Source organism: Mustela erminea, chromosome 6 (genome assembly GCF_009829155.1).
Source record: "Mustela erminea isolate mMusErm1 chromosome 6, mMusErm1.Pri, whole genome shotgun sequence".
Lineage (NCBI taxonomy): Eukaryota > Metazoa > Chordata > Mammalia > Carnivora > Mustelidae > Mustela > Mustela erminea.
Window position 1 is genome coordinate 47,444,005 of NC_045619.1, and position 26,743 is coordinate 47,470,747.

The 26,743-nt window shown below is 39.5% G+C and overlaps 2 protein-coding genes across 2 annotated transcripts; one reads left to right on the top strand and one right to left on the bottom strand.

Annotated features, from left to right (window-relative positions):
• Nucleotides 1-282: 282 nt before the first annotated feature.
• LRRC10 (leucine rich repeat containing 10) lies at nucleotides 283-3,240 on the top strand. Its single transcript, XM_032347059.1, has one exon. The coding sequence runs from the start codon at nucleotides 365-367 to the stop codon at nucleotides 1,202-1,204; it is 840 nt and encodes a 279-aa protein (XP_032202950.1). The 5' UTR covers nucleotides 283-364; the 3' UTR covers nucleotides 1,205-3,240.
• Nucleotides 3,241-5,245: 2,005 nt separating this feature from the next.
• Nucleotides 5,246-22,740, bottom strand: CCT2 (chaperonin containing TCP1 subunit 2). Its single transcript, XM_032347060.1, has 16 exons — nucleotides 22,631-22,740; nucleotides 21,808-21,882; nucleotides 21,640-21,705; nucleotides 20,925-21,036; nucleotides 20,300-20,376; nucleotides 20,068-20,180; nucleotides 19,044-19,246; nucleotides 16,843-16,943; nucleotides 16,524-16,651; nucleotides 14,409-14,512; nucleotides 11,318-11,437; nucleotides 10,827-10,955; nucleotides 10,524-10,627; nucleotides 10,142-10,241; nucleotides 9,026-9,167; nucleotides 5,246-5,534 (listed from the first exon to the last, which is right to left on the bottom strand). The coding sequence occupies exons 1-16, from the start codon at nucleotides 22,631-22,633 to the stop codon at nucleotides 5,504-5,506; spliced, it is 1,608 nt and encodes a 535-aa protein (XP_032202951.1). The 5' UTR covers nucleotides 22,634-22,740; the 3' UTR covers nucleotides 5,246-5,503.
• Nucleotides 22,741-26,743: the final 4,003 nt, after the last annotated feature.

Genomic DNA, 26,743 nt, shown 5'->3' on the forward strand with positions numbered 1-26,743 from the left:
GAGGACTATTTCCTTCTGTTACACATTCATATAATGTCTGAATGTTTTATCGTTAGAAAAAACAGTGAAGCTATTTTCAGCTTGAAACGAACAAAAAAATGTAGATAAAGGCCACAGGAGCTTAGGTGACTGAAAGTGAGTCTGCGAATCAGACCTGGCCTCCCAGACCCTGTGCGTCAGGCTGTCACCCAACACTCAAGTGGCTGTCAGGAGCACTTTTCTCTGTTGAAGAGACTGGCTTTCGTCAGGCCAATCCCAGGTTATAAAGGACGGGAGGAGAATGGGGCTCTGGGCCGTCCGCCTCCCCTGGGGGAGCCCCTCAGCGAGTCAGTGGGCTGGGGCTCTCTGTGCCTCCACCCTCTGCATGGGGAACGCCATCCGGGCCCTGGTGGCCTTCGTCCCCGCCGACTGCTGCCAGAGCTACCTGGTCAGAGACCTCCGGGAGATGCCGACAGACAAGATGGTGGATCTGAGTGGGAACCAGCTCCGCCGCTTCCCCGTGCACGTGTGTTCCTTCCGGGAGCTGGTCAAGCTCTACCTGAGTGACAACCACCTCAACAGCCTGCCTCCGGAGCTGGGGCAGCTCCAGAATCTGCAGATCTTGGCCCTGGATTTCAACAACTTCAAGGCTCTGCCTCAGGTGGTGTGTACTTTGAAACAGCTCTGCATCCTCTACCTGGGTAACAACAAACTTTGCGACCTCCCCAGTGAGCTGAGCCGGCTCCAGAATCTCCGGACCCTGTGGGTCGAGGCCAACTGCCTCACGCAGCTGCCAGATGTGGTCTGCGAGCTGAGGCTCCTTAAGACTCTGCACGCCGGCTCCAATGCCTTGCGTCTGCTGCCAGCCCGACTCCAGCGCCTCCAGGAGCTGAGGACCATCTGGCTCTCAGGCAACCTGCTGACTGACTTCCCCGCTGTACTATTGCACATGCCCTTCCTGGAGGTGATTGATGTGGACAGGAACAGTATCCATTACTTCCCCAGCCTGGCTCACCTGTCAAGTCTGAAGCTGGTCATCTATGACCATAATCCTTGCAGGAATGCACCCAAGGTGGCCAAAGGGGTCCGCCGTGTAGGAAGATGGGCCGAGGAGACGCCAGAGCCTGACCCCAGAAAGGCCAGGCGCTATGCCTTGACCCAGGAGGAAAGCCAGGATGGAGAGGCACCTGCCCTGCCTTCTCTACTTCTTCCTCCCAACTCCTGAATGCTTCAGTTGTCAGTCGAGGCCAAGGACACAACTCCAGTGTCTTCTGGAGACCTTCTGGAGACCTCTCCTTTAGAGTGCAAAGAATTGCTCGGGGACATGTGGGGTGCCTTTGCAAAAAACTTCTGGCCAACATCTCTACCAAAGCGAAGCTGTGTGCTCTGGGGAGCATGAGGACTTCTTTGCAAGAAAATCAGCTTCTCCAAATAGATATTTTGAAACACTGAAGAACAAGAAGTGCTAGGACATTTTGTCCTTCTCCCTCTCCAGAAATGGCTGGTCACGATGCTCATGACCTCCTCAAATAAGGTATTTATTAAAGAATTCACCTGAGTTCTGGTGGCCTGGCTCCAGCTCTTTGCAGGGTATATCGGTGTTACTGTGAATGACCATAAGTGATATGAAAATATTGCTAATTTGGGTCACTTTTTAAAAGACAGTTCTACCTAGTCAGTCAGACTCAGAGACTCGGTGCTGTTGCAAAGGCTCAAGATGAAGCTTTTTCCCTGCAGCTCAGTGCAAGCCAAGAAGACCCCTGATGGAAAAATGCCTCCTGATGGAGTCTGGCTGCCACTTCACACTTGACAGAGGTTCATGCTGACTGAGCTGGTTTATCCCTAAGGGGTTTGACCCAAGGTCTGCTTTCAACCGCTTACTGTTATTACAATGCTAGAAGTCATCCAGACAGTAGACAACGTGGTCTTATCAAAAGCAAGCCCAGTTGTACTCCTGCCTGCCTCTGTGGAGCACAGCCCTTCTGTTTACTCACATTCACGAACCAGAGCAGAACTGAATCCCATTCCATCAAGGAAACCACATTTCCAGAGCTGTATTAGAATAAAGGTAGTAGGTGAAAAAGGTTTACTTGAAACAACCATCTGGAAATCTGAGTTGCAGGTTGTGGTATATACATAGGACACTTCTGACTCTAGCCGTATATACAGCCTTTGTTCTGATTTGTTTTGATTTTTGTAGATAAAATGGGACTTTTGATGGTCAGTGTAGAGCTTAGATATTTTGGCTGTTTTTTAATATGTAAATTGTGAACTTTTTTTCTTCCCACAAATACATCAACCTTAAAGATGCTGCTGTCACAATGGGTGATTTAATATAGTACTTAATGTTCTTGAACCTCTCCATCAAGGACACAAAAAGTATAATCTTTACTAAAACTTTTGTTTAGTTTTTAGTTACTTTTGCTGTAAAAGCATCTTTGCCCAGCAAAGTCTGGTCCTAAAATGACACTGCACAGACTATTTTCATGTGTTTTCCTACTATAAATATTTCTTGCTAAACCAGAGGAAGAAAGTTTGGTATCACAATCTCTTCCTATTGCTACCTCCCACTATGCAGAGTATCTACAACCCACTGATTAGACTGCCAAGAGATCCTTTTAATCATTCAATGTCATAGGCTGTTTAAGTCCTTTAGTTACCAGTCCAGATTTCTAATAGGCAGCTAGGATTTACAGTTTATTTTCTCATGTTTGACTGAAATCAAACTATACTCAGCTGATGCTAGAAACCCCTTCTGGGCTATATCTATAGTCAGCCTTATAGATGGCTCATTTTCTTTTGACTCTGTCTTCCTCCTCCTGAGATTAATGGGCCCACCTTTTCCAATACAGAGGTAGGCTGCAGCCATCAAACAAGTGTGACACCAGCTGACGTGCACACACTGCTCATCTAATGAGCTAACTGCTCTGAACTGAATGCAAATTATAAACATTTGGCACACAGTCAAGAGATTTTCTTCTAATATACAACAAACATTTCTCAAACAATATGTTTAAGATTTCACCACTGATTTAGCTACCCAAAAATGTTTTTGCTACAGGATTTCAATTAATTTTATAAAGTAACCATGCAAGGGCATATTAACAGTTCTACAACCCTCTGATGTTTTCTTAAAATTCTGACATAATTAGAAAGTTCAAAAGGGGAGAAAGCACCACCAAATGTAACTTTTTTCTCATAATTTTAAAAGTCCCAAAACCCAAAATGTTATGTATCAGAAAAATCTTTTTAAGATTGATTTGAGAGAGAGAACACAAGTGCACACATGGGGTGAGAGGGGCAGAAAGAGAGAGAATCCTAAGGAACTATTACTAAACATTGACGGGATGAGAGGAATCAAGATAGTACTGAGACAGCCAGATACGTAGGCTATGAGCAGCAGTCACCACTCATGAGGCTAGATGAACAGGGAACAGCAATGTTATCCTAATTTCCTAAGAGCTAAAAGGCATGAAGAAAGGGGCTACCAGCATTGATAGGTCTCACAAGGATGTAGACATTTCCAGAGACAAAGAGCAAAAATCAGGAAGAAAATATCAATTCCCTATCTCCACATCCTGCCTGTGCCTCCTAAGTTAAACCACAGGAATCTGTGAGGCAGTCAGCAAGGAAAGTGGGCCAGTGGCCTCCAAGCAGGCAAAAACCAGATCCTTGCTTGAAGACAGTAAAAGGAGAATAAAGAGTATACATATTAACCTTCAAAGAAAAACTGAAAGCTACTTAGAATAGACTTAAAAATCCTAAGAACTTGGACAATTTTTCATGTGGTTACTATTTACACTCCAAATCTCTACTTCAATGTCACAAGTTTTATGAAAAACTCACTGCTGCCATATCTACTGTTCCTGAGTTACAAGAAACTCCATCCTAAGATTCTTACAGGAACACGGGGGCCTATGTTGGTATTTAAGTTCTGACTGAGAAGACATTAAAATTCATGATTATGAGATAGTCTAGGTTTATGACAACAACGTAAGGGCTTCAAAGGTTATGAATTCAAAGAGAAGAGGCATGGGTGTATCCTTGGATATAACAACAAAGCTCCCATGTTTCCACCTCTTTTTAGATTAATACTTAAAGGTGTATTCTTTTTAAGACCTCTGGAGAAAACATGCCCAAGTATCCTTTTAAGACCTTACTCCAAACTATCTAGTACCCTCAGCACAGATGTTTAAACCTACTTCTACTGAAACCTCTGTAGGTTTTCTGGGTCGTGATATGCTCACCTGTTCTACCAGAGGTGTGGAGATGAAAAATGATGTCATGACGTGATAAAGTACTTAAAAAAAAAAATCAGTACAATGCTCTTTGATAATCTCAGGAAGTTTCTCCTTTATGTGAATGTTGGAGGATATACACCAGGACCACAAAAAAACCACAAGTTTTCCCAGTTTTAATAGCTTCTTCAAAAGTAGTATTAAAATGTTCAAACTTTTTGGACAAAAATACAACAGATTGGGGGCGCCTGGCCAGCTCAGTCAGTAGAGCATGTGACTCTTGATCTCAGGGTCAGGGTTCAAACAGCCCTATGTGGAGCCTTCTTTAGAAAAACACAACAAAACAGGTTGTTTTATCAGCATTTCTTTGAAAATCCTTTTGCTCCTCTATGGGAATAAAATCTCTCTCCATTAAGGTAGCAGAGATACCTTTTAAGAACTCAACCTACAGCTAGGCTTTCTCTCATTTCTTGGGCATTCTGCTATACACTGATGCATTAATAACCTCCAAACCTAAATTCACCTTTAAACCATTAACTCAGTACATACCTCTAGCCCTATTCCCACTCTTTCTTGAATCCATCTGCCAAAAACAAAAAAATCCCAAACCATCAATGTCTAAATCTAACCATATCCATCTTCTTTTAAGTGAGACAATATTATCCATTAAAGCATCAAAGATGCTTGAGAAGCAGCCTGTAACAACTTTAAAAACAGGACTCTTTCAACCCTGAAGTAACAGAACCCACAATCATTTTGTCCTATGTTAATAGACAGTATTTAGATGACACAAAATTAAATTGGGAACTAAACTTTAAGATACTTTCACTAAACAAAATTAAACAGCAAATAAACGTTATATATGATTATAAACCAAGAGACTAATCTATGTTTATCACAACTGACTTGGACTTGACAAGATCATTATTTCATAAACGTGTGAGATCAACCACTAGATAAGCCACAACTCCATACTGAGAGAGTACAATCACTTACTCCCATTAAATAAAAAAGTACAAACCACTAAGAACAATTAATTGTTCAAATTTTTATTTTGATGCACAGTATGAGAAATGAACTTTTAAATCAACTGAATTTTATGGAAAATGAACAGCAAATAAATTAGACCCATGTTAAAACAGAAGGTCAGTTAAATGTCCAAACTTAAGAATATAAGAGCCACAGATAAACTTCGATTCCACAGTCTTCTTTAAAAGGTCGAAGTCTTTCAAACACAACTCTGCTATGAACTAACTGGTCCAGAGCTCAACAGCACATGGGAATGTTTAACAGGGGTGATGATCAGGAACACGTTTCCTGCAAGTATTACAAAACAAACACTTAAGAAAAGGCAATGGTAAAATTAAAAAGCACGATTGTAACCAAAGGTTTATATAAAATACAAACACAGCTGAAATCCTAAATTTCATCAAAACGATCATAACCAATTCTTTATAACAAGGATGTTTCTACCTCATTACTAACATCTCTCAATTGTTACTACATTAGTAAGAAAACAGTACAGAATCTGTGGAATGTGAAGACCTGTAGGTATTTAATAATTTTCAACTTCTCATCCAAACACCCTATTTAACAAATACATATTCTCCAGAAAAAGATTAATTCATGTTTACAACTAATGTGTTAGGGCATTTTACTAGATTAGTCAAAGACAAAGACAGTTTACTCTTAATCAGAAGTTGTAAAATGACAAGGCTTTGGGGCCTCTAGATGAGAATCTCTGTATCACTTTTCTAAATGAATGAAAATGAATGCCAGTAGATAGGCTAGTGACAGGGTCAGCTTACTCATCTAAGTATGAAAACACTGCCCTTCACATACATCTTAGATGTTAAACTTTTATTCTTTGGTGAGGAGGCATGGCAAGGTACTAGAGAATTTTTTTACTTTACACCTAAATAAACACTGCTTCTAGAGTCAAGTGTAACAGTCATTTTAGAGAAGCAAAAAAAGTGTAAAAACAAATTCAGAGAGTACAGCATACTGGAACCATATAAAGAAAAAGATCTTCCAACTCTGGAAGCTTATGGGAATATAATTAAGGATGCTAAATGATCCCAATACAGAAAAAGTTCTCCAGCAGCTGTCAGAGGGCAACTAATCTGGAAAATGAATCCCCCGGAGGTTAAATATGAAAGAGTCCAAAAGAATCCTTTGAAAAGGTTGAGTTAAACACAATTACCCATGTTTCTTTATTGAAAATTACTGAGTACATCTACTAAATTTAATTTACACTTAAACCGGGGCGCCTGGGTGGCTCAGTCAGTTCAGCAGCTGCCTTTAGCTCAGGTCACAATCCTGGGGTCCTGAGATGGAGCCCCACGTTGGGCTCCCTGCTCAGTGGGGAGCCTACTTCTCCCTTTCCCTCTGCCTGCAGCTCCCCCTGATTGTGTGCTTTCTGTCAAATAAGTAAGTCTTTAAAAAAAAAAAAAAAAAAAAAAAAGACACTAAAACAGTGGTCTCAGATCAAATGAGGTATCTTAGTGCATATTTTAAATGTGGCTGAGGGTGCCAAGTCATGGAAAGATTTCTGAGGGTGGGTGTGGTTATGTGACCTTGCCACCAAGCCAGAAAACTTAATGGACCTCAGTTTCTTTTTGCTATCATTCTGCTTAAAGGCAGGAGAAAACAGAACCACACTCTACCATCTTTGCTGGCACAGCTTCTAAGAAACTTTCAACTCCTTCCTTCCTGCACCAGTGCTCCATTCCAAACTAGGACCATTCCCCATTACCCTACCCTACCAGTACCCGAGGTAGAGAATATTCAGATTTTTCAGCCCAGTCCTCCTTCCACTACACCACAGTAGATTTAAATACCACTCCCCCTTTCTCTCCACATCCAAATTACTATTTTCTCCTCTTTCCTTCTAATAATAAAGGGACAGCTGCCATTCACAGAAGCCAGCCACTGATGTGGGTGCTACTGGGTTCTGCACAAAGAGAGTCCTCGTGACAGAGTCCATTTAAGGTGCAATCTCCTGACAGTGCTCCTCCTTCCCTGTTCCCAGGGATGAGCATTCCGTGCTCCCATTCCTTCTCACAGCTACTTAGCGGGCTGCTCCCTCTTCTGCATCCATCACCCCCTACAAGATCACTCCCACGTACAGCACTAACTGTTCACAGTCGAGACCCATGTCCTCTAGCTCCCATCCCACTCCTCTGCTTCTGTTCACAAGAGACTCCTCAATGAAGCAGTCTATATACACATCCTCTGATACTTCTTTTCCTGGCTTCATTGCACCTACTTTGGATTTTTGACCCCTCCACTCTACAAAACTGCTTGTCAAGAATACCCATGGCCTCTGTCGCTAAATCCAATCTTTTAAGGTCTATTTTCAGTTTTTATCTTATTTGGCCAATATATCTGTACTGCTATGGCAGTTGATCATGCCCCATCCCTGAACACTTTCTTCATTTTGCTTCTGAGACACACATTCTCTGGTCTTCCTTCTAACTCAGAGGCACCCATGCTCCCAACCTTTAAAATTTTGTATTATGGAAAATTTCAAATGTACAAAAAAGCAAAGATTAGATACTGAATCCCCAGGTATCCATCACCCAGTTAATAATTACCCTTTATCTGTACTTCATGTTCCTTTTTAGTGTCCTCTGCCACTTGCTCTGAATCTTCCCAAACTTATTACTGGAATTCTCAAGTGTCTTTAGTGCCTAAAACCCCTTCCTTCCTTTAGCTACATTCCCTCTTTTGGGAACACTGTCAGTCTCACGGCTTTTAAATACCACATGTAGGCTGACAATTTCTGAACTTAAAATTCCAGCTCAAGCTTCTCTACTTCAAGCTTTGATTACCCAACTGGTTTCTCAATGGAAAGCTCAAATGCCCAAGACTGACACCCCCAACCTCCTTCCCAAAGTCTTCTGCATCTAAAAGAAACTTTCTTATCCCAACAAAAATCTTAGATTATCCTCCATTCCCTTTCCTTTCACACCTTATACCCAAACCACAATCAAATTCTGCTGGCTCTACCTTCAAAATCTTTTATCAACTCCTTCTCACCACCCTTACCTCCATATCTCCTGGTGTAAGCAACCATTGTCTCCCATCTCCCTGAACCACCACAACAGGCAAAATTTAATGTTTTAATAAGTACTAGTAAGAACAATGAAAATTATTGACTTAATCTTCAAAAGTTAAGATTTTCTGGCTACTTAACCATTTTTTGTGTGAATGAGTTTCTGAAAGAATCTAACAACTTAGAAAAACTGAAGCGGGGCCCCTGGGTAGCAGTCAGATAAGCATCTGACTCTTGGTTTTGGCTCATGATCTCAGGGTTGTGTGACTGAGTCCCACATAGGGTTCTAAGCTCAGCGAGGAATCTGACAGAGTTTCTTTCTGCCTCTCCCTCTGTACCTTCCTACACTCCTGCTCTCTCTCTAAACAAAAACAGGAACATGTTAGGAACTCAGCACATTATGAGCTTAAGATAATCTATATGAAAAGTGAACAGGACAGAAAACGACTGGAGCAGACTCAGCCTGGGGAAAAGACATTTGTTCTTAGCACTATAGCCCTTGGCCCCATGCAGGCTTTTCAAGCCTGGCTCATGTGACCTTTCAATCCTAAGAGCTCCTCCACGTCACCCATACGTCTTTCCCTTTATGCTTTCCTGACTTAAATCTAAGAGTTGGGACTATGTATTTTAAATAATGTGCATAATACTTTTAGCTGGGCAGAAATGCCTTTTACTATCAATTACAATTACCCAATACATGCAATTACCTATTGTTTGCTTCCTAAAAAATGTCTATACAGTGCTACGATACCTTGGTGCTGCTTTGATAATGTTGTCCACACGAAGAATCACCTCTGCTGCTTCAGCTGCGCTCAAAAGAACTTGTCGCTTCACCTGGAAACTTTCTGTTATACCTAGTACTGCCATATCTCCAATGGTACCTTCTTTCATATCTGAAAAGAGAGAAGTATTCATTAAATAAGCAATAATAGTTTTAACATAAATTATCAAAATCTCTAATGACTTACAACAAGTAAAATTAATACTTTTACGAAAAGTGGGATTACAAGGCTCAACTACTCAATTTATTTAGTGCATTCTCATCAGCCTAACATTCAAGAAAAACCTTTTAGAAAATTAAAAGCTCAACTACTGATCATCTGTACTAACAGAGGATAACTAGCTCAGGTAATGGAAAATTTACACAGAACACTCAATGACCTTTTCCAATAACCTTTTTTGTATACATAGATACATGTGCATGCCTATGTGTACATATATATATATATATAAAAAAAATTATTACAGAAAATGTGCTCATCGCTAATTACCATGGATTCTTAAGAACTGGAAGAGAATTTAAAAGTCACTTACTTCTCCTCTTGTGAGAAGAGTACTTTACCTTCTGAAAGATCATTAATTATTCATTATATCTCTCTTCTCCAGTGGCAGGATTATCTACCCTCTAATGACTATTCCTGTGTCTTGGGATAGTACACTGGGAAATTTTTCAATTTGAATTAAATTTACCCTTTTGGCCACTGTTATCTATGTAAAGACTATACTCCAGAATGCCTCATAATATGTTTCCTGTGAGAACAGGATTTAATATGAGAATTTAATCAAGTTTATACTTATTTCAGGATATTAGTACTACTTACAAATTTAAGTCCTATAGTCACCACATAATAAATTACAAGTCCTCTAACTAGTTTTATACCCCTTATGGAAGAACAGTTCTGACAATGTTGAGAACATGAAGTTAAACATTCTCCTAGGAAATACAATGGTGACAGAGGCAACCACCACAGAAATCTTCTCTATGATTATCCTAAGAATTCATCTTAAAAAAAAAAAATTAAAAAAAAAAAAAAAAAAAAAGATTTTGGTAAAGAGTTACTCTTTATGTCTACAATCGCTTTCTTACCCAGTCCAGCAGTCGTGTTGCCTTCACTATGGGCAGCTCGGAGCTGTGCCACCAGGTCTGCACTGTCATAGCCTGCATTATCAGCTATGATAGTTGGCAACTGTTAAGTGAAAAAGACAAATGGTAACTATTCTACAAGAAGAAAGTTGATTTAGTCTAAACTAGCACAGCTTTTTAAAATTATATATTTAGGACCAATGTAAAATTGTTCCTTTTAATTACTGCTCATAAAGATAAGCTCCAGAATCAAATTTAAGTGGTATGAACCAGTTCTTTTTCTTAAAGCCAAAAATTAGCAAACATGTCCGAGAGAAAAATGTATTCATTTAAAGAACTATCAATACTCACAAACGTGTAAGTTCAGATGTCTTTATTAACTTACCATTCTCAGTGCTTTAGCGTAAGACTCCATCGCAACAGCTTCTTTGCCTGGTGTTCTACTGGCAAGCTGTGTCACAGCATGAGCCATCAGCATCTCAGAACAGCCTGCAGATGAAAATGAAATTCCAAGGACTATGATGTTTAGTTATCTCCAACACACTGACTTACTGATTTCCCTTAGACATGTCAAATATTTTAAAATTAAATGCAAATGCATTACATATAAATTTTCTAAAAATCATTAAAGCCAAAACCATTACTATATACTTGAATAAAACATGTTTAATATTTTTAAAACACTTACCTCCTCCATAAACTGTTCTAGAATCCTTCACAGTTTGGGCAAGAACACAAAGAGCATCATGCAAAGATCTTTCTGCCTCATCTAAAATTTGCTGAGTGGCACCACGAAGAACAATGGTACAAGCTTCGCCTAAAGTTAAAAGAAAAATATTCTTAGGTCACAGCGATTACAAAAAATAAGAGTTTGCCTTCTATTATTTATGTAGATACTGGTTATGATTATTATTTGGTTTTAAAAGCTAACGTGTCCTCTCTGCTGTTACACATTCTTTTTGATAATTATCCATGTTCACAAACAATCATGTTGAATACACACTGTTCACAAAGGCAAGGTTAACATGAGTTTGACCTCGACTGAAATTAACATGCACCCTATGCTTCTCAGGAATTAAGATACATCATATTCTAGTAAATATAATAACTATTTCTTTTAATATCAACAGAGCCTCTCAAAGACTTAGGAACCTTATCAGGATCTACATAATCACTCACCAAGGGCTACCCCAGAAAAGTGGATGAGTTTATCCTCTCCAATCATGACTTCTTCAATAAGCTTGCAACTTCCAAGCTTCACTAGTTCTGGGTGGTCAAAGGTAGAGGCAATTTCACCACCTATGAACATAAACACATATTAATTAAATGCACAGTATGTTTAAAATTCGTTTTCTAACGGGAACTAATGAACAGATTTTAAGCTGACTGCTTACCATATGCCAAGCACTCTTTGAAGCACTTCATACAAACTGACTAATCTTTAAAACAACCCTGGTAAGAGATGCTCTATTATCTGATACATAAGTAAAAAAACTAAGGCAAAGAGATACTAGAGTTTCTTATTCAAGGTCATACAATTCAAACAAATATATGGTGAAGCTGGGATTCAAATCCAAGTAGTCTATCTTTAGATTTAAATGCACACACTATATAATACTATTTCCCAAAGGTTAAATTAGGACTTTAACATTTACTTTTAAGTCTGAATTTAAATTCAAATTCTCTTTTCATCTAGTACAAGACCAGTACCCCTATGATCCAATTTCCCAAAACATGAAGCATTTGACTAGTTCTATCAAGTCAACAGATATAGCCATTAGAAACTGCTGACAGGAACACCTGACACCTGCTAATCCTAACTGAATTCTCACAATGCCCCTGTAAGGCCCAGGAAAAGGGGAAATGTAACTGAGAATATCCCAGAGCAAACCTAATGAGGTATCAAAAAAGTGAATTATTTTGGGGCGCCTGGGTGGCTCAGTCAGTTAAGCATCCAACTCTTGGTTTTGGCTCAAGTCATAGTGAGATCCAGTGGTCCACCAGGCTCACACTCAGCATGGAGTCGCTTGTCTCTCTCCCTCCCCTTCTGCTGCTCTCCATGCACTCTCTCAAATAAATAAAATCTTTTAAAACAAAAAGCAAATTTTTTATTTTTAGGTTTTATTTCTATTCCTATTTTCTCTGCATCTCCCGCAGTGTAAGCTGAAAGATTCAGCGATTTCCTTCCCTGGTTCTTAACTGCCAAAGTTCAGTTTCCACTTTCTCTAGTTCTTTACTCTTTTTTAATAAAGTAGATTCCCTCTACCATCAACAACCAATCCCTCTTTTCCTACTCTTTATTGGTAAATTTGAAGAGTTGGTACTATGTAACTATTTTCCAAAAAATTTATTAAAACTCTGGTCTTTCCAACTCTACTGATTTATACTCATCTATTTAGCTGACTTTTTGACTTCTGACTGGCCTGAACCTAAGACTGCTGTGTGTTCTAGATTGAGACACAAGAGATATTTAGGACACCATACCCCCAAATGAGACTGATCTGGCTTATGAGAATTTTCACTTATCCTAATTTCACTCACTTATGTAGAATTTGCTGACAATGTATTTCTAGACATTTATAAGAACCAATTTCATACACCTTGACAACACATACACTAAGGATGAGAGGCGCCCTGGGGTCAACTCTGCAGTGGGTTGTGCTTGGTACAGTGAATTTTCTTTCTTCTGAATATACATGGCAATTCATGTACCAACTTCTTATGGTATCAACTTATCCCATTAATGTGCTATCATTCACATTTATGTCATTATCTTTAATTCTGTCGCCTTAAGGGAGGAATTACACCATAAATTTTATCACCTTAAGCATCAAGTATGTAATGGCTCTTAAAGAACTTTAATTAAACCAAGTAAACCCACTTCAAAGTAACTGATCAAAGAAAAATATCTCTTTTTAGGTCAGAAGACATGCTTCTCAAGATATTAAAAGTGGATTTAGAAGTTATTCTGAGATGAAACCAATTCTACTCTTTACAGTAATTAGTAATACTTTTTATTTCTAATACTTATGGCATTTGAAAACTGAATTCAACATTCCTAGTAGCTTTACATCTCAAACCCCTCTCCTTAGTTCTCATTGCAAGATCTCAAGTCAACTTTCCAACCCATTCATTCATTATCAAGGGCCTAAAAATTAAATAAAGGCTGCAAAACTTCGTCTTTCAAGGGCTACTTAGCAGTTACTTTAAAAACTATTACTATAAAAAAAGTAATCAATTTGCACACGATGTCACTTTGGCGTAAACATTTCTTACTTATAAATACATTTCTATTCCACGTAACTGGGATTAGGAAACTCATACCTCTACTGAAGAAAATTACAGGATACTAACTTTTCATTATTCACTGCTGGATTGTTTCGCACTATTTCAACATTACTTCCACAATTTTTATTTTTATTTTTAAAATTTTTTTAAGATTTTATTTATTTATTTGCCAGAAATCACAGTAGGCAGAGAGAGAGGAGGAAGCAGGCTCCCTGCCAAGCAGAGAGCCCGATGCGGGGCTCAATCCTAGGACCCTGGGATCATGACCTGAGCCAAAGGCAGAGAGGCTTTACCCACTGAGCCACCCAGGCGCCCCTACTTCCACAATTTTTAAAAAGGATCTGATGGGTGGTAGAGGAGGGGGGGTGGTGCGAACACACGAGTAGCAGAAGCAGAGGAGGGAGAAGCAGGCTCCTCACTGAGCAGGGAGCCAGATGGGATACACGGCTGAATCCTAGGACCCCAGGATCATGACCTGAGCGTAAAGCAAATGCTTAAATCACTGAGCCTCCCAGGCTCATTACTTCCACAAATTTAAAAAAAATTAACAAAAACAATATTTAAAAGCACTTGATCCATTCTCTAACAAGTGTTCAATGAAGTTATTATTACAACTTACTACCACAAAAGGCACAAGGCATTCAACTACTCAGCACCAGAAATAAACGAATAAACTAGATAAACCTTAAGAGAGTCCTTTTTTAAGCTTTAGTTTCTTTAGACGAGGAGTGGAACACTGGTCTTGTAGGTTTGTGAGAAAAGATCTGCTATCTTTAAAACAATGTAACAAAGGTAACCATAACCTATGGCAAATACGACAGATAATTTGGTATCTAAGGATGTCAAAAAACTGTAAATCAGAAGAATAATTTTATTCAAAGTCCCTTAAAGTATTTCTTTGTACTCTCAAAAGTTACATATACTAACCATTAATAAATCCAAGAGTGTTTAGCGTTAGAAATTAATGCCTTTTTTCCCATACCTGTGACAAGAGCTAGGCGTTCCACACCTGCAAAATCTGCATGTTCAATCGCCATGACACCAGCAGCACCAAAGAGCTGCTCAGGATAATTATAAATTAACTGCCTACAAATAAAATAAAAACGTTTGCAACTGTTATTTCACAAGTCTAAAATACATCAGACTAAAAAACATGGAACCATTTTTACTTACCAAATAAATACAAATTAGAAATGTCACATACAATAATACATAAATTACACAACTTAGTGCCTCCATGCTAGCACTGCAAGCAAGTTGTTTTTTTATATTGCTACTGATACAGTAAACTAGAACACAGTTCTGAAAACCAATATAGCAGAAATGCATCAAAAATCATATAAATGTTCCAAAGCTTTAATTCCACTCCTGAGGCTCTACAGCAAGAATATTCAGATATTAAAAATCTTTAGTGAAAGTATGTATAAAAATTTTACAGAGAATGGCAAAACCTGCCAATGACTTCAATGTTCACTAGGAGTGTGCCGGTGTACACAGAGTTTACCAATTATAAAAACTAATTTTAAGTAGAAGTTTATATTGTTAGGTTAAAAAAAGGGCAAGTTACAAAACTTAGTAACATGTGTTCACAGCTAAGTGAAAAACTGAAACCTGAACACCATACATACATACATACACAAGTCAGCTTAATTAAAGAATTTCAGGAAGGTTAGACCTCAGATTCTGTTCCTTCTTTATACGTTCCTATTTTCCAAAATACGATCTTATTTTTTTTTTTAAGACTTTATTTTTATTTATTTATTTGACAGAGAGATCACAAGTATGTAGAGAGGCAGGCAGGGAGGTGGGGCCGGGAAGCAGGCTCCCCGCTGAGTAGAGAAGCCAATGTGGGGGCGGGGGGGGGCCTTGATCCCAGGACCGCCATCATGACCTGAGCTGAAGGCAGAAGCTTAACCCACTGAGCCACCCAGGCGCCCCAGATCTTATTTTTTAATAAGAGTAAAAATGACATGTTTAAAAGTATGGGACATTAAAAAAAGGCCAAAAATTTTTTTTAATCAATGTAAGGGACCTCTGCGTGGCTCAGTCAGTTAAGTTTCCAGCTCTTGATTTCAGTTCAGGTCATGATCTCAGGGTCGTGGGATCCAGCCCATTGGGCTCCATGCTGGACATGCAGCCTGCTTAGGATTACTCTCTCTCCATCTCCCCGCAAATATTTGATTCTCACCAAATATTAACTGTCAAAGTTAACCACTGCCATTTCATTGCTAGAATTAGGCTGTTCCTCTTGGTATTTTCACCATTTAAAAAAAATCTGAGAGATCTAAGCAGAGAGAAAATTAGACACAAAGTCCCTGATGTGGGAATGAGCAAACAGTTCAAAGCAGTCAGGACTTCTTGCCAGAACTCCAGCCTGAGCTTCTAGGGGCAAACAAGATTCCTCTGCTGCCCACTCTAGACCCTGATATGAGGTAGCACACAGTACCACTGGATCCTAGGTACTTGACCCTGTAATATCAGGAACCCAAAGGTAGGAAATGGCCAGAGAGCCATGGAAGAACGCTGTGAGCCCAGACTGCCTGCCACCTAAACAGTGATTCCACATCATGCTGCCTCAGGCTACTGGACTAGATACAGTCATGAATTTTAGAGAGCCTTTTCTAGTTTTACTGAAAAAAATTTTCCACTGCTTTGCCTTTGGAAAAAAAATCCATAAACACCTTTGATACTAACAATTAAGAAAGAAAACATGGGAAAAGTTACACATACTTTTTCATACAAATTAAAGCCCTAAAACTATTACTTTTCATTTCTTCATTATTTTATTTCTTTGCTATTATTTCAAAGTCCCACCATTAAATATGGAACTGAAGCTCTCCACCAAATATATGTATATAACAGCCCAAAACTACAATGTAACTGCCAGACCAGAAAACTCATTGTTAATATAAAAAGGTCAAGTGTATTAACCTAAAACATCACCAAAATGGTGATTGAAATGCCTTGCTGTAGAATGGTAGAAAAATTACCAGTTCCTAGATAACAAGTCACTAATAAAATGAAGTACTTGCAAATGCCTTTGTAGACAAAAATCATTAGATTATTACAAATATTGTTAGCAAAAGCACATACAGACCTGTTAATAAAGCAATTTATCCCATGCTTAAGAATTCGTTCAACTTTCTCCTTCATTTTCTCCTTTTCGGCATGCTCTATTTCAGCAACCTTTGCTGTAGAATCAACTCTTACCCTGGACCCAAATATCTAAGACAAAGGAAAGAATAAAAATAGCATCATTTTCAATACTCCTGAATCCCACAACATAAATACTTTTATGTAAAGACACTAAAATTATGTATTTAAATATATTCTATGTTTTTTCAGTGCAACTGCTTCACAGCCTGAATTCATAAAGCAGCTAACAATTAGAATTCTAAGAAATGTAGTTAACATACCTTTATTTTATCAGTATCCATACCAGTATTTGCAATGAGAATTTTAGCATTTTCAATTCGCTTTGGTTGATTTACTCCAATTTTTTTATCCAACAGAAAGCCTACAATACAGATTTTAATAAATACTTCAAAACTATATTGATAAATCTTTATCTCTGCTTTATCAAATTACTCTTTCAAAGAATCCATTTAAGTCCAATACACCTAAGTCCCTAGAACCTATACAACATTCCACTAAAGCAAGTGACCATAAAAATCAATTTAGCAGGTAGAAATCTAAGGGCACAGCACAAACCTTAAGAATAAACACAATATTCTGAAACTTTTGTTTCACATACATACACAATACGCAGGTGTGGACTGTAATTAAAGCTGGTAAGCCCACTTTCATTAGCTTAAAACTAACACAACAGAAAACTGATGAAGATTCAGGAAAACGAGGTATTGCTAGAGAGTACTGAACTTTTTAAAGAACTGACACTGGTGATAAAATGAAAAACAAAACCCCCCCCAAAAAATATGTACAATGGAGTCAAACGAACCTAACCCGTTTTGCCCATGCTGCTTACAGGGTGGGTGAGCAACCCTGTACAAATTAACCTTAGCTATTCATCTGTAAAACAAGAGTTAATCACAGCACTAGTTTCCAGCCTACGGGCCTATCTGGAATTCTCTCTCCACGCTTCTTTTAGATGCACATAACGCTTTCCTTTTTAAGACATTATCATCTTGGGTTTCTGCTCTAATCAGATGAACCTAATATTCAAACACTAGGTCAACATCATGAGGAATAAATGAGACTTTAAGTAAAATTCCCATTAGAATGCTTGCACAGAACATTCAAGATGGTAGCTATCCTTGTTCTCATTATCTTACCTTACCATTAGCCTCTATTAAAAATGCTACACAGCCCTTGTATGTAAAATCAACAGTATTTTTAGAATTGTTACTCCTCTGAAACAGAGACAAATGGGGTGCCCGGGTGGCTCAGTTGGTTAAGTGCCTGCTTTCAGCTCGTCATGATCCCAGGGTTCTGGGATGGAGCCCTGCACTGGGCTCCCTGCTCAGGAGGGAGTCTGCTTCTCCTTCTCCCTCTGAGCCTCCTCTCTCCACCCCCACCCCACCCCAGCCTTCGTTCTCTCTTCTCTCAAATAAATAAAATCTTTAAAAGAAGCAAAATAGAAATATAGCAAAACCTAGAGTACAAATCACTGGTAAAGCACAACTTGTTCCTGTTTCTCCTCTATAAAAGAGAACGTTTACACATTCCACTCCATAAGCCATTTTGTAAACGCAATATAAAGATGTTTTGAAAAATTATAAGAACAAAAGACACTGTTACTAAGGAAACAGCAGCTACTAAGACTTATTACTACTTGTTAAGAACACCAAGAACTGTAACCTCAATACCTACCAATAAATGATAGGACTTACACAAACTCTTCCTGAAAAAAGCCATTTGAGAAGAGCTGACTTTTACGAAAACTACCATTTCTCTTTATTAGAGACTGCACAAACTTCAAGGTATAAAGTAAAACCTAGAGATTATCAAAGAAATGCTGGGATGGTATGAAAAGAAGCACAAAGTATAATAAATGGGTTAAAAAGACAAAAATAGTTGCAATATGATCTGTATTTTTTTTAAAGATTTTATTTACTTGATAGAGATCATAAGCAGGCAGAGACCCAAGCTGGGGGGCGGGGGGGGTGGGAAGCAGATTCCCCACAAAGCAGAGAGCCCAATGTGGGGCTCGATCCAGGACCCTGATGATGACTTGAGCTGAAGGCAGAGGCTTGCTTTTAATCCACTGAGCCACCCAGGTGCCCTTAATCTGTATTCTTTTTTTTTTAAGATTTTATTTATTTATTTGAGACAAAGATCACAAGTAGGCAGAGAGGGCAGGGGGAGAGAGAGAGAGGAGGAAGCAGGCTCCCCGCCTAGCAGAGAGCCCAATGAGGGGCTCAATCCCAAGACCCTGGGATCATGACCTGAGCCAAAGGCAGAGGCTTTAACCCACGGAGCCACCCCGGCACCCCCCCCCAATCTGTATTCTTAAAGACAAATTTTCTTCGTAAAGAAAGAAACCAGGATTTCTTTCTGAAATCCTGACTAGCTAAAACCCAGGATTCATTATATAGCCCTCAATGTCTGATCAAAGCCTGTTTTCCCATATTCAACATATATATACATATATATATACCTTCATCTAAATAGGAATCTGCCAGACTTCCTCCTAGCTTCTTGATGACGTGAATGGCCTCCAGATTACCAGAACCTTTCAGTCTGAGAACAGCTTCTACAGCTAACTGAGTAAAATGGTCTTTGTGATGAGTAAGAAGTTTTGAGGATAATGTTGTTCCTGCAATATTCATTAAATCTTGGCGGAATTTAACTTCATCAGAACTAAAAGAGAAAAACCAAAAAGACTCATGCCTGTTTTTGAAATGCTTCTTCAAAGGTATCAATCCTATTTTTCTTTTCAAGAAAATATTTGTCAATAGATAATTTCACCCAAGTCAGGGCTCAAAGCCATAGCAAAAAAATTAAAGTTCAAGTAATCAAACAATGCAAAATTAAAGGATACGATTTTCCCCACCAATCAGGCAAAAAAAAAGAAACACAAAAAGAGAAACACAAGCAAACAAAATACCAAATTCTTCAAGGAAATGGATAAATAAGTATTGCTCTACAGATAGTAGAAATGAAAATAAAGGAATGAAATTAATAAAGAATTAAGAATGCAATTAAGAATGAAAATAAAGATTACTTGTAAATAAAAATGCCATAAAATACATACATGTGTTTAGACCCAGCAATTATACTTCTTGAAACATTCTTGAAGTTTGTCAAAAATATTATTATAAATCTAAAACTTATTAAAACAGACTATAGATAGGTAAATTACACTACAGTCACATAAACAAATGCATACCCCTATTAAACTACTGCAGAAAATACTGACACCCAAATATATGCTTATTGATCAACTAAGTTAGAATGATTATGCAATGATTCTATTTGTTTTGTTTTTTCGTGATTTTTACCTACAAAAAACTGGAAACCCAACCTATATCTGGAGTGTAATGTGGGGGTTTGTTATTGGGGCAGGATGAGGCAATAGAGTCATGTTTGTGTATGCTTTTCACTGTTTTTCAGACATCCTGCACTGAGCCTATTTTTAAAAGAATGTTAAATATTTAAAACTATTATTTTGGTATACCAACCCATGATCAACTGCAGAATTCAAAAGAGCTTGTCTTGCTGCCTTTGTGGCTTCTCTCCAACCCGCAATGATGGTCTGTGGGTGAATCTTTTTTGCAATCAAAGATTCTGCTTCCTTTAATAAATAGTAGAAAACATTCTTCAATAGAAAACACTATCAAAAATACTTGACTACTTCTGATACACGAGTAAAAAAACAATAAAATGAGGTTAAAGTTTCTTGGATACTCTTACCCTTAGTAATTCTGCTGCTAAGACAGTAACAGAGGTAGTGCCATCACCAACTTCATCATCTTGAACTCTTGACATATCTAGAAGAAAGAAGCTAGTTAGTTAACTCATTTATATTTGATACAAATGCATTCTAGGGACATCTGGGTGGCTCAGTCGGTTAAACCACTGCCTCTGGCTCAGTCATGATCCCAGGGTCCTGGGATCGAGTCCCGCATAGGGCTCCTTGCTTGGCAGGGAGTGTGCTTCTCTCTCCGCCTCTGCCTGCCACTCTGCCTGCTTGTGCACTCTCTGACAAACAGATAGATAAATAAATAAAATCTTTTAAATACTTTCTAAATTACTTCTCCATAGCTCACCTAATTCTCCAAACATACCCACTACCAACCAGAATCTCACTTATCTAGGTTTCCTCACCTGACAAAGTCTTTGGAACTTCTCACTCTGAACATGTTTTATCATTAAAAACTGCATGGAACCACAGAGGCTTATATTTTAATAATAATAATAATAACAATAATAATAATTAAAAAGGGGACATCAATCAATTGCAAGTAGTCAGTTAACAAAGCCTACTTAAAAATGTGTTTTAAAAATATTAATAAAAACTTATCATTTTCAGACTCACCAACTAAAACTTTAGCTGCTGGATTATCTACACCGATGTTTTTTAGAATAGTTGCACCATCATTGGTTACCATAAGAGAGGCATCTCGTCCACTGCTTAACAAAATTTTATCCTAAAAAGAACATACTTGATTCAAGTTAAGATATAAATACATGTCAAGAATGCATGGGTCAATATGTACTCTCATTTACTAATGTGTAAATACTCTGGATGGCAATTTGGCAGTATCCATTCAGACTTTTTTAATGCAAAACACTCCAAAAGCAAACCCTGGTGTCTGTCCCTGAAAACACTGTTAACAGGGAGACACTAACAAGGTTTTTCAGCATTGTAATAGCAAAAACAAATGAATAAATATAAAATATAAAAATCTACAGCAAAAGGGATTTTAAAAAGCAACCTACAGAAAAATACAAGTACCTACAGTAAAAATACTTATTAAAAAAACCACCTAATATATAATTTGCACACGTATCTACATAAAAACAAGTATTAGGAAGACTTACATCCAATTATAACTATGGCTGTCACTGGGGAGGGGATTGAGGATGGTGATCCACGGGGACTTTAGCTGTAGGAGTACTGTTTTGATTTTTAAGGAGAACATACCCATGTCTTATGCATACAGGCATCCCAAAAAAGTGAGCTATTAACTAGATTTCCAAAAACAGCTGTAAATCAGTATCAAAACACAAAAATTCTTTGTTTTTCTTACCATGCCCTTAGGTCCTAATGTGCTCTTTACCAAGTCTCCAACAGCGATGGCACCAATAAAAGAAGACTGGAGTAAAAATCAGAGATTGAAAAGTAAAAATCAATTTTACCGTCTTAAAATTCCTAAAGTTCAACTGGATCTTTAAAAGCATGGGAGAACAAGGCTTACCAGACGAGCCGTCTCTGCCCTCTCTTCATCAGCCCCAGCCTTGAAGATGTTAACAGGTGCGAGGGAAAGGGACGCCTAAAAGGGAAAAATCAACAGTTTGAATACCGATTATTTAACGCCTATAGATACATTCCGCCAGAAATACACGTACATATTTAAAAGAAATTTAATTTATAGCACAGCGTAATTTTTCAAAGAAATGACGTTCTCCGTCACTGGGACGTTCATTCACTAAGGGGGCGTGAGGGACTTATACAACTTGTACAGCAAGGAGGGTTTGCCTTTGGGTCTACAAGTACTCTATGAGTAAAAATTATACACCAGAAAGAATGACTGTTAAATACGGCAAGACTGAAGATGACTTTAAAGATAAGACAGGCAGGGGGTGCAGACCACTCGCGCCAACAACCGCCAGGCGGACGAAGCAACGCGGCCGACTCGCCTCCATCTTCACCCTGCAGCTCTTCCAGCCCCGCTGCCGCAGGCTCCGCCCCGGGAGTGAGGGCGGGGCCTGTCGCGCCGACCCGCCCGCGGCACTAGAAATTTCTCCTCTCAGGTTGACCCCCGGGCCTGGGGTCCTGAAACTATGGAGAGGCCCAGTCGGCACAAGACGCTGGCATGGAGGCCCACACCTCCCCGTTAGGTATGGCGGGCTTCGCCGGCGGGCCCGGCGCAGGCCACACGCCGCGGCCCGCGCCATGTGCGACGGTCTCCGGGACAAACATGAGGAGCCTGCGGCCGTGGGAGGACAGAAGGGGCAGAGGGAGGCAGGGCGCGGCGGGACGCGGCAGGGTTTAGATATGGCCAGCGGGGCCGGGCTCACCATGGTTCCGAGGAGTTCGGCACACACGCGAATTCCTCAGCTCACGCCCGGGACCAGAGGGAAGAGAAGCCGGAAATGACGGCACACGCTCTCCGCATGGGGCGGAGCCCCGGAGGGCGCGCAGCTCCGGCCTGGCACCGCCCTCTGGGGGAAGGGAGGGCCAGCCGGTTTTGAGTGGAGGACCGCGGTCAGAAACGCCGCTCACCACGCTGGGGGGCGGGGCTTTGACTCGCGCTCCGCCCCTTGCGGCATCCGCTCCGCACGAGGGAGGGGAGGATCTGACGTATGGGGTGGAGCCGGGGAGTAGAACCCTCCAGAAGAACAAAAGGGAAGCTGCGCCGTGGAGTTGCTATAACAACGGAGTTTCTGCTCGGATGTTTAATTTTTCTTAAATTTAATCTTTAAAAATTTGCCTTAAAGTACCACATATACACAGTTTAAAGTGTTATATGCTAATAACGAAAAACAACTCACCGACCTCACCACTTCTTTCCTCAGAAGCAAGCGCATTCAGCTTTTTCAGTTTGTGGAGGTTCTGGGATTACGGTTACCTTACTGAATATTTCTATTGCGATTTTAATTTTAAACGTTATTTATTGAGTTACGAGGAAGTGTTACAGTCCTTTCATTGAACTTTAAAAAGTGTCTTTTAACTGGACGTTGACTGTCTAGGACAAAGTCTTGTAAACTTTGATGGAGACATTTACTTTATCTTTGCCCTGCTTGCTCATTTTCATGTATCTCATTTCACTCGTTCTTTTCCCCTCCACTAGTAGAGATGACTAATATACTTTTACATAATGTGTTGGTAGAGCCCAAGATTGATTCCAAATATTTCAGTTTATTAAAAACAAAATTTTCTACTTAACTTCAAGTTAACTGCCTAGGATGGTTACAGTAAAATGTGCTTTAAAAAAAAATTATATCATCTACTGATACTCTTTTCTCCCTCTGAATAATTGATCACTTAGCAAATGCTTGGACTTCCTGGTAATTCTTAGATTTCACTAAGTGAAATAAGTCAAGCAGAGGAAGTAATTATCATATGGTTTCACTTATTTGTGGACATAGGGAATAGCATGAAGGACATTAGAAGGAAGGGGGAAATGAAAGGGGGAAACCAGAATAGGAGAAGAACCCTGAGAGACTATGGACTCCAGGAAACAAACTGAGGGTTTTAGAAGGGAGGGGCTGTGGGAGGATGGGTGAGCCTGGTGATGGGTATTAAGAGGGCATGGATTGCATGGAGCACTGGGTGTTATACGCAAACAATGAATCATGGAACACTACATCAAAAACTAATGATTGTACTGTATGGTGACTAACATAACAATTTTTAAAAAATGGGTAGATGTTTACAATTTTTAATTGTTTTAGCTCTTCAGATATATTTTAAGAGGGTTAGTTTACATCAGGGGTTGACAAACTATGGGGAGGGAACCAAATCTAACCTCCCACCTTTTTTTTTATGACTGGAGAGTTAAGAATGTGTTTTACATTTTTTTTTTAAGATTTTATTTATTTATTTGACAGAGAGATCACAAGCAGGCAGAGAGGCAGGCAGAAGCAGGCTCCCTGCTGAGCAGAGAGCCCGATGCGGGGCTCGATCCCAGGACCCTGAGATCATGACCTGAGCCGAAGGCAGCGGCTTAACCACTGAGCCACCCAGGCGCCCCTGTGTTTTACATTTTTTAAATGATTGGGGCAAAAAAAAGAAGGCTATTTCATGATACATTAAAGTTATATGAAACTTGTATTTTGGTGTCCATAATGCTTAGTTGGAACACATTTTGTTTAATATATATAGTTCTAAAGTTGTTTTTTTGTTTGTTTGTTTTTAGTAATCTCTACACCCAAAGTGGGCCTTGAACTCATGACCCTGAGATCAGGAGTCACATGCTCTTCTAACTGAGCCAGCCAGCTGCCCCAGCCCACTCATTTTTATACTGTGCAGCGCGATACAGAATTATATACAATAGCAGAGTGGTTGTGACAGACTGTTTAGCCCATAAAGCTTAAAATAGTTATTATCTGATCCTTTCCAGAAAAAAATATGCTGACCCTGGTTTACACTATTCTCAAGGTCCATCATGAAAAGTGGTGTTCAGATTGGACAAATTGCTGTTTTAAATAAACCAAGATTTTGAAAACTTGCTCTTCTTGCAGGAAATGCACTTTAATGGGCAGATCCCAAAGCACATACTGAGAAGAGTCACAGTGAGAAGCTGAGATGCCTGCACAACATCAAAAAGGGTTGTTTTCATTGTGGACCAAATCACTTAACCTGGAAACATTATCTCCTCCCACAGGCCTGAGATTTACCCAAGCCTGAGACTGTGGGTGATGGAGAAACCAATCAATTCCCCTCCCTTCTGGAATTTAGCGAAGCTGGGATGAAGGACAGAAACTAGGAGCTAGGACATTTGGAGCTAGGACAGAAACAACCAGGAGACCCCTTATTTGGGGACTCTAGGCAATCTGTCCTTTCCCCCTTGCATGTGTTTTGGACTCTTCCACCTTTCCGACTTCCTTTGGTGTCACCCTTGTACCCGAGGGATTAAACGCTCGGCTTCTGGAACCAGGCTGCCTGGGTTTGGATTTCAGCTCCTTTTTACTAGCCTTGTAACTTTGGGTGGGTTCCAAGGTCTGCTCACCCTTACCTATAGCTATAGCAATGGGAGAAATAGCAGGATTTGGTGCTTTAAGCCACTAGATTTTAGGGTGGTTTGTTGCACAGCAGTATCTCGCCTGTAAATACTCTTTCAACAATGCCTTTGAAGAGGCATTTATCCAGTTTAGGTTCCATTTTTACAAGAGCCTAAATCTCCCTGCTTCATTACAATGTCACACCCTCCAGTGTTCCTCTATGTTGATGTCAGAGTCATTTCTTTTTTTTTTTTTTTTTTAAAGATTTTATTTATTTATTTGAGAGAGAGGCAGAGAGAGAGAGCATGAGCGAGAAGGTCAGAGGGAGAAGCAGACTCCCTGTGGAGGTGGGAGCCCGATGCGGGACTCGATCCCGGGACTCCGGGATCATGACCTGAGCTGAAAGCAGTCGTCCAACCAGCTGAGCCACCCAGGCGTCCCCAGAGTCATCTTTCTAAACTATTGTTCCTCCAATGATTAAAATCCTCCAAATTCTCACCTCAGATTAAAACAAAAATTCCTTCCTGTTCTACACCTTTGTGCTCTCATTTCTTCCTCCTCCTCTATCCCCCACCCTGCCTTGGCAATCTATGCTCCATACGGAACCCCTTGTCACCAATGATCATGATCTATGTATACTTATATACAACTGTGCCTTTGTACCTTATTCCTGCTCTCTAAGACATTCTTTCGTCTCCTGCTCTAAATCTACGAAGACTCTCATCAAACACCTTAGGGATTACCTTCTCTAGGTTTTTCTTGAAAACCTCCGCTCTTTGAGTTCGATGCCCTTCCTTTGTGTCTTTATCATACCACTTTTATTAATAATTGGAGTAACTATTTTTTTTCAATTCTCCTAAGGTATACAGCTAGTACCATTCTAGAAGTATCAGAAGAATTTATTATATTTGTCTCAGAGCTTAGTTCTCTGGGGTGGGGGCGGGACAGAAGGGCACTGCCCCCATTAGAAAAGCGATTCTAAACTTTTGAGCACAAGGACTGCTATCTTTATTGGTAGCACAGGACCTAGTTCGTGCTCATCCATTAAATAAGAATAACGTGTGAATGGCTACTGTCTTCAAAAAAACTCAAAAGTACAGAAATAACCCAAAGAAGTTTTAAATTTCCGAGGACAAATGCCCTAATTTCCCAAGATGCCATCTCTGCCACATCTTAACCAATCTATGGGTTCCATGGTGTCTGGCACACAGTAAGCAGCCAATCATACGTGGACTCGTCTAACCCTCCATTGTTTAAATGATCTCCATCTTGAGCTGTACCCAAATAGGCTTTGCAGTGCTCACGCTGTGACTCAAAAATAGGTTTGGAGTCTCAAAGCTGAGAACTACTAGTTTGAATGGCCACATGAATAAAACTGTGAGAGAGTCTGTCAAACACTTACAATTTCATTTCACTTTGATGAAACATGGACTTTTAATCCATTCATTACACGATCGCTTTGAAAAT

What these genes read in the sequence shown, in the direction of transcription:
- LRRC10 (XM_032347059.1), top strand. Translation starts at nt 365, where the DNA reads ATGGGGAACGCCATCCGGGCCCTGGTGGCCTTCGTCCCCGCCGACTGC.
- CCT2 (XM_032347060.1), bottom strand. An exon ending in AGATTCCTATTTAGATGAAG is followed by an intron (nt 16,944 to 19,043) that starts GTATATATATAT and finishes TCTGTATTGTAG; the next exon opens with GCTTTCTGTTGGATAAAAAA. An exon ending in ACGCTAAAGCACTGAGAATG is followed by an intron (nt 10,242 to 10,523) that starts GTAAGTTAATAA and finishes TTCACTTAACAG; the next exon opens with TTGCCAACTATCATAGCTGA.